Here is a 7,627-nt window from a genome sequence, read left to right as displayed (position 1 = left end):
AAGGATCGAACGCAACTGTTTTGAACGAGCGCACCTTTTTTAACAACCAAAAAGTTTTGTTGTCTGTTGTGGAAGAACAGACGTTCCTCTCGTTGATAGCAGAGGAGCGGATCCAGCGAGAGCTTGATGGGGCGACGCGGAATGAAAACGTTTTTTTTTAGGAGTCGTGGTGTAGAGGTGGCGCAACTATAACGACATGTGAATAATCCCGCCCACTCTAAAGCGGTACTGAACTGCAGTGGAAACGCAAACCGTGCCGAGCCGAACCGTGTCGTGCCGTACTGAGCCGTGCCGAGCCGAGTCGTACCACGCAGTGGAAAAGCGCCATTTGACCCACCACAGAATTAAATTAAAATATTTGTGAATTTTAAGAATAAATATGTTGAGTTTGTGCTTTAACTGCTGAAAAGACCAATATCTCATTATACTGTATGTTGGGTTCTGGATGCTGCTTATGCTTAACAACTGTACTAACCTTCTGCTACCTCACTAGCTTAACCAGCAAAACCACCAACCAGATTCACCAGTGAGAGCATGCAAGATCAATCAGCTTCAATAAGTTTTGATGGTAAACAGCACCCATCAACTAAGCCAACATCAACCCATTACTAACCAGCCAAAGTGAAACCACACCGCTATAAACCACTACTAACCAGGCTAAAACCAGCACCAAATCAGTCCTAGACAGTATAAAGTATATCAGCATCAAACCAGCATTCAATAACATAAACCAGAACCAAAGTAAAAGCACACCAACATTAACCACCACTAATCAGTAATAACCAGCGACAATTCAACACTAACAAGCATAAAAACCACAAAAAGTCAACACAGACCAGCATTACACCAGCATGGGAATTTGTATTGGTCTTTTCAGCAGTACTGCACCAATTTGAGAGACCTAGACAAATCTGTAGTCATAAAGATCGAAGTCTGCAGCCTGAAAATTGCTTCATAATATTGTTCAAACTTAAATAAGCCATGTAAGCTATTGCAGTTTAATGGGTCTACCGGGAAGATGAAGAATCGCAAGAGAGAGGTCATTATTGATGATTCAGTCACTTATCACTTTACCTTGGTTGTGTGCCTCTGTTTTTTGTTGTTGATGAAGCTATAGTAAGTTTACCAGATGTTTGGCCTCTTATTGCAATTTCATGGTAAACTGTGCAGAACGTTAGGCTCTTTAATCTATCATTGAAGGCTTTACCTTATTTAGCACAAGTCACATTAGATTGTAGACAAATCTGAATTGATACAGCAGGCAGCGTTCAGTGGTTATACCTTCTTGTGTCTTTTTGAGTTATTTCTGCAAAACAACATATTTTGTTCAAAAAATTTAAGTTAATAGAACTCAAGTGGCATTTTTTCATAGTAGTAAATAAGTTGTAAATTGCTATTTAAGACAAAGCTCCACTGAGGGATTCCTTACAAAAAAAGATTTTTTTTCAAGTGTGCTACTAGAATACTTGAAAAAAATAAACTAAAAAAAGAGTGTCTACTTTGTCTACTTCTATGTACTTATCAAATATACTTAACAAATGTATACTTAAGTATAATTGGTTTATACTGAGAAGTAAACATAAGAGTCAAAGTATATTTGGCCTATACTTGTGACTAATCTTTATAATTTAGTATTCTAAGTATGCTTGGCTTGTAGTTATGTTTTGATAGAGTGGAAAATAAAAAGATTAATTCCCCACCCCCCCACCCCACAAATATTGGCTTCTTTTAGGTACTCCAGGATATGTTGTACATTCTGATAAACTTCAAGTGTATAATAAGAAGTCAGCTTTGGGGTGAAATAGTTTAGAGTGAAATAGCACATGGGTGTACACAGTGTTCCTAACCCACACAGAAACAGATCGACATTTGGATAACTTTATCAATACATTTTGTAAAGTGTGATTAAACTATAAGTATGATATTTAGTCCACTGAAAGAAAATGTACAAGTATACTTTAAGTATAAAAACTGAGCGAATACTTCAAAGTGTACTTTTTAAGTGAACTAGACATACAGTATACAGTAGGTAGTAAACTAACAGTATACCTATAGGTTTACTTGTAATATAGATCTCAGAATAGTTACAAAAGAAAGGAAGAACTTAGATGTAAACTAGCTGTATACTCATTGTCTACTACTGTTAGATAAATAATATAAACTATAAACTAAAAATTGGGTCCAAATATGCCCAATACGTATTGAAATAGTACAATTACAAGTATACTACTAGTACATTGATTTTAGTTTAAGTTTACAAAAAAAATGAACTTGAAGTACACTTTTTTTTTTAAAAGAAAATGATTTGACCAAACTAGTTTGCATGTCTGTTTCCTTAAGCAACAAGATGTCTTACAGCTGTTATAATGGTATAGCAGTTACTTCTTGATGTCAGCTGTTTGCAATCACAATGTATCCTAGCATTTTAATTAGCATTACAGACAACATGCCTCTGAATTTGTTAAATCCGCTTTATTGAAGCTTGAATTTGACTCTGTGTAGTAGATCAAATGACTTTTGTCACACAGAAATGTTGCAGGCCTGTCTTGATTGACAATTGAGCATTTGTTCAGCTGATGTCAGTGCATTAACAGTGCATTGACGATAAACAGCCTGTCAGTTTATCTAAAGCTGTATTCTGCCCATAGAATCTGTCTGACTGAAGTCAGACCAGCAGCCACGTGCCCTGAGTGGGAGCCGTCCATGGGAATTACAACACTTTAAAGCGTATAGACTTTATGGTGGGTTCTGATCATAGCTTTTCTATTGCTGGCTGCTCCCTCAAGCTCTTGATTGCGCTCATGTCCACTTCTGGACTAAATCGCTGCTGCACCTTCTAGAAGTGTTGCTAACAGAACTCGTGCCTGAGGTGTGCATAGCCTAACCTAGATTGTAACTTACATTTGCTTGCTACTAATATGCTATAATGATTTTTACTGCACAGCTTTTGCATCCCTAGATCTGACAGTACTAAGAAAAATGTGTTTGTTGTTGTTGTTGTTTTGCAAAAGCTCCTGAACTTGAGTTGCACTTTAAAGTGATTGGTTTGCCATATTTTTGCAATGTACAGTCGGATCTAATGGGAAGAAAAGGTGACTTAATATAAGTTTTTGTAAAACCTGAAATACGCTATACAAATTGCTGCAGTTTCCAGGTGAAATGTCGATTGAGTTGAATTATATTTTATACAGATGAGGCTTTAATAAGGTTAACAAGTTGAGCATGTCACCAAATAATATTCTAGTGACTTAAATATCACATACAGGAATACATTTTTTCTTTAGCCTAATTAAATATAATTGTGGACCTAAAATTCAAGCTGAGAAGAGGCAACTACAGTACATTTTCCAGTGCATTTAAACCAGTAATTATGCATACAGGCCATTCTGTCCATTTGTGCCCATTTACTGAGAGTCAAACCCATAAACTTAAGCTTAAGTAGGACTTAAAATAGATATACAACAGACATTTGTTTCTGGATAGTTGGTACAAAATTAAAAATCTGTTTTAACTTTTGCCTGTCCTGCTAACATTTCCACTAGCCTGGCACAAATACTATAAACTGATAATTTGACAAAATATGTTATTGCGTAAAATAGATTATTATTATTATTATTGTTGTTGTTGTTGTTATGTGGCATATTTAAAGTAGATAAATATGCAACAACACTATTTATTATTTTAACATATCCAAAAGTGTGAGGTTAGTTAGATTTGTTGAAGAAATTAATACATAATTCTCTATTATTTTATTTAAATTCAATTGAAAGTGTCAATAAAAGGCATTTATAATATTACAAAAGTTTCCGTTTCAAATAAATGCTGTTCTTTTGAACTTTCTATTCATCAAAGAATCCTGAAAAAATGTACGGTTTCCAACATTGATGATAATAATAAAAGTCTCTTGAACAGCAAATGAGCATATTAGAATGATTTCTGAAGGGTCATGTGACACCGACAGACTGGAGTAATGATGCTGAAAATTCAGCTTTGAAATCACAGGAATAAATTACATTTTACAATATATTCAAATAGAAAACAGTTATTTTAAATTGTAATAATATTTCACAATATTACTGATTTTACTGTATTTTAGATCAAATAAATGCAGGCTTGATGAGCATTAATCTTACCAACACCAAATGTGAACGATAATGTATATTCTAAGTCTTCTGAAGCCATGCAATAACTATTTGAACAGAACAAATTTGTACCCATTACTCCCTCATAACCTTTTCGCAGTGAAAGTAAACAGCTTTTTTAGCACCACTGCTGTTCATTTCACCTGTGAACTACAGTGACGGTACCTGCAGTGACACATTTTGCGCTGTGCAAAAACGCATGTAGAGTCACGTTTTTTCCTATGAGTCAGATATGTGCACACGGGATGAACTCATCCATATGGTAAGTCTGGAGAGTCTATTCACGATTGTAAATAATGCAAGCTTCTGTCAGCTGTTGCATGGATCTCATTAAATGAAAAATGTCGTTCTTTTTCCCTCCGGGGGTTAACCTGACAGTGCTGTTCCTTTCAAATTACAGTAGAAATAACCAACTCAGAAAATGAAGCAGCTACTCCAATTTCTCATCACAGGAAGCTGTAAATCATCCCAGTTTTTAAGTTATAACACAAAGTCTGTCACGAGTCCAGCTCCTCAGCTTATTGTGTGGATATGGCAGCATGGCGTCCTCCTGGAATACTTCATCCTACATGACTGACACAAGCGGTCTGAGGCAGAGCACCGCTGTGGGCTTGTCATTAATGTCACCGTATGTCAAACCATGAGTGCTATATTACCCATGCTCACTGTCTCTCTCTCCTCTCTGACACACAGGGACTTCAAGAAAGTCGGTGTGATGATCGTTGGACCTCAGAAGAAGATCGTGAGCAGCCTAACAACACTTGAAACATGCTCAAAGAACGGTCCAGTTCCTGTGTAAAATTAAAAACGAGTGACGGAAATGAAAGACACTTATACGAGATTGATGCTGCTTTGGCTTTAACAGACAGGAAATAGATATTAAATGAAAAGATGAAGTGGAACTACAGTTCTTGAACACATGTGCGAAGCAGAACAACCTTCCTGGAGAAAAATCACGTCTTCCCGGGCACGAGGTGCAAAGGCAATGAGCGTGTCTTCCAGCGATTGACATGTTGCCTTATCGGCGAGAGAGGCGGATGAGCACGGGTCTCATGTTCAGGAGTCTACTGTCACGCTGCATGGCTTCTCCTAGAGGACAGATCCGGTCCGATCCGAATGGATTTAACGAAGAGCTCTTCACGTGTGGCAGGGGAGCATTAAAATTCCTTCAGGAAAAAACTTTGCAAAAGCATCCGTCTTCCTTTTGGAAGGTAGCACTTCAGAGAGGCAATAGCTTGCGCCCCAGAGTTTTGGTGGTTTCGGGCCACTTGTAGAAAATCCCCCTTTAATTCTTCTGAAGAACGGCAGGAGAAATGCAGCTGGTTACTGTTAGAGCAATCTGGTAATGCTTGTTAGGATCTGACACGTTTGGCTATATGTTTGATAATAAACCATTAATCTGCGAGTGCAGAGAGCCATTCTCGAGAATCAGGGATGGAGTAGGAGACCTTGGGTAAACTTGGCTTTTCAAAGGTTTATTTGTTAATGTAGCCCAAGACACATGTTTGTTTGTACCACTGTGTTCGGATGATATATGAATTAATTATCAAATAAAATTAAAAAAAACAGTACACTATAAGGAAACAACTGTTTACTAGAATCAGTAACAGTCAGTAAATCATAATGCATCACATGAGAAAACCAGACAGAATAGAGCGCTGATGTGTTTTTGTAGGCCAACCCAGAAGTTAGCATCACCCTTTCCCATTGGTTTTTGGATTATTGCAGAAAATAGGCTCTTACACATTTTGTTCATGATGATGATCTTCTACAATCGCCAGAAGTAAAAAGCCACAGTCGCATTGCTTCAATGTCACAACAACTCTTTCAGTCTTTAAGAAACATTTTCCCTGAAAGTTTGAGTAGAAATAATTTGCGGGCGCGCCATTATAAACACAAGGCTGTAAAAGTGGACTAGTCTCTAGACGAGTTTACCTGCTCAGCATGATGATGTTTAATGTCCCCAACAATATGTGAAAATATATTGAGCTTGTGTTCCATACAGGCCTTATTTCAGACATTTAAAAAATACATCGACGATGGAACTGGGAGTGCTAAAATGCGAACTTGTTTCTGGGTTTTGGCCTGCAAATAGCTGTCATCCCTGCAGCACTCTATACCAGCAGGATTTTGATCTCAGAAGTCTCAGATATGATGTATAGTATGTGAAACAAAAAATTTTGCAACAATTCAAATAATTGTTGTCACATGACCTCATCTTGGTTAATTCAGCAACATCCAATTATCATCTTGAAATTAAATCCAGTTCAATTGCATGTTTAATCCAATTACGTGTAAAATTCAAACTGAAATCATGTTGAAATCTTGAGGTATGACTCGCTCCACCTCAGAACTGGCTTCTCTTTTTGTTTGTCCCCACAGATCCTCTCCATTCCAATCACCTGATTACATTCTGGCAACACCTACTTTTCACAATCAAAATCAGTTCCCAATTGATTAAAGTCCCACCCTCCTTTTTTTCTTGTTGAGTATCCTGGAAATCAGATTTTGGAAGGAAAATAAGTTGTGAATGTTACTTCACATGGGGTTTAACATTTGGCAACCAATCAAATAATGAGTCAAGAAAGGTAATTAAATATCACATGTGATTTTTTTCAAACCAGTTAAAGCAATAATTCACCCAAAAATTTGGTCATCATTTACTCACCTTCATGTCATTCCAAACCTATATGGCTTTCTTTCTTATGTGGAACATAAAAGAAGTTATAATAAGAATATTTTATCTTAATAGTTTTTTCCCCCACTTAATATACAGTGGAACTCAGTGAGCACCGAAGCTGTTTGGTAACCAACATTATTTGTCTTCCACAAGCGAAAGAAAGTCATCCAGGAGACACATGAGGGTGAGTAAATGATGACAGAACTTTCATTTTTGGGTGAACTATCCCTTTAAGCACAAACCCCGCCCCACGGCCAATTTCATTGGTCGACTCAATCACCTGTCAAGAAAAGTTCAATCAGCAATCAGTGCTGTTGACAAGACCAATGAAATCTGCAGGGCAAAGTTTGCGCTGAACTGATTTGTGAGAGAAAAAAATATCACAAATATCACATTTACTTCCGGTAATTAATTATGCTGGAAATGGAAGATCAAATCAAGCAGGTTGCACTGTGGGATACAGTATTCTGTGCAGCTCTGTTGAAAACTGCACATTTTGACAGTAGTAGGTCGTCTAGATATTCCAAGCATACAGTACATTTGCATACACTGCGCAGTATATAAACTGTATACTTTAAGAATAGTAAGAGTAGTATGGAAGTGTGCTATTCCGAACGTTACCGTGCTCTGTAATTTCCTGAAGTGTAGATCACTAAGAGATTTGAACTAAAAAATCTTCCAGAAGTTCCATGTGGAGGGTTATTCTGAAAGGACAGCTGCGTTCTGATCATCAAGAATCATCAGGATTCACAGCCCTCAGTCGTCAAAATACAAGGTTCTCCATCATTTATTAGTTTGAGACTGA

At 37.2% G+C, this 7,627-nt stretch overlaps 1 protein-coding gene across 1 annotated transcript in view; it reads left to right on the top strand.

The window, feature by feature from the left end:
* LOC107728234 (ephrin type-A receptor 3-like) overlaps nucleotides 1-6,697 on the top strand; it is a 26,082-nt gene extending 19,385 nt beyond the window's left edge. The window contains exon 6 of the mRNA XM_016538335.1: nucleotides 4,836-6,697. Coding sequence (XP_016393821.1) covers nucleotides 4,836-4,941 — 106 coding nt within the window. The 3' untranslated portion in view covers nucleotides 4,942-6,697. The remainder of the gene's footprint in view (nucleotides 1-4,835) is intronic.
* The last annotated feature ends 930 nt before the right edge of the window (nucleotides 6,698-7,627 follow it).

This window comes from Sinocyclocheilus rhinocerous, unplaced genomic scaffold (genome assembly GCF_001515625.1).
Source record: "Sinocyclocheilus rhinocerous isolate Xijiao unplaced genomic scaffold, SAMN03320098_v1.1 scaffold2021, whole genome shotgun sequence".
NCBI classification, from domain to species: domain Eukaryota; kingdom Metazoa; phylum Chordata; class Actinopteri; order Cypriniformes; family Cyprinidae; genus Sinocyclocheilus; species Sinocyclocheilus rhinocerous.
The sequence above is the reverse complement of the archived record's forward strand: the minus strand, read 5'-3'. Positions and strand labels throughout refer to the sequence as shown.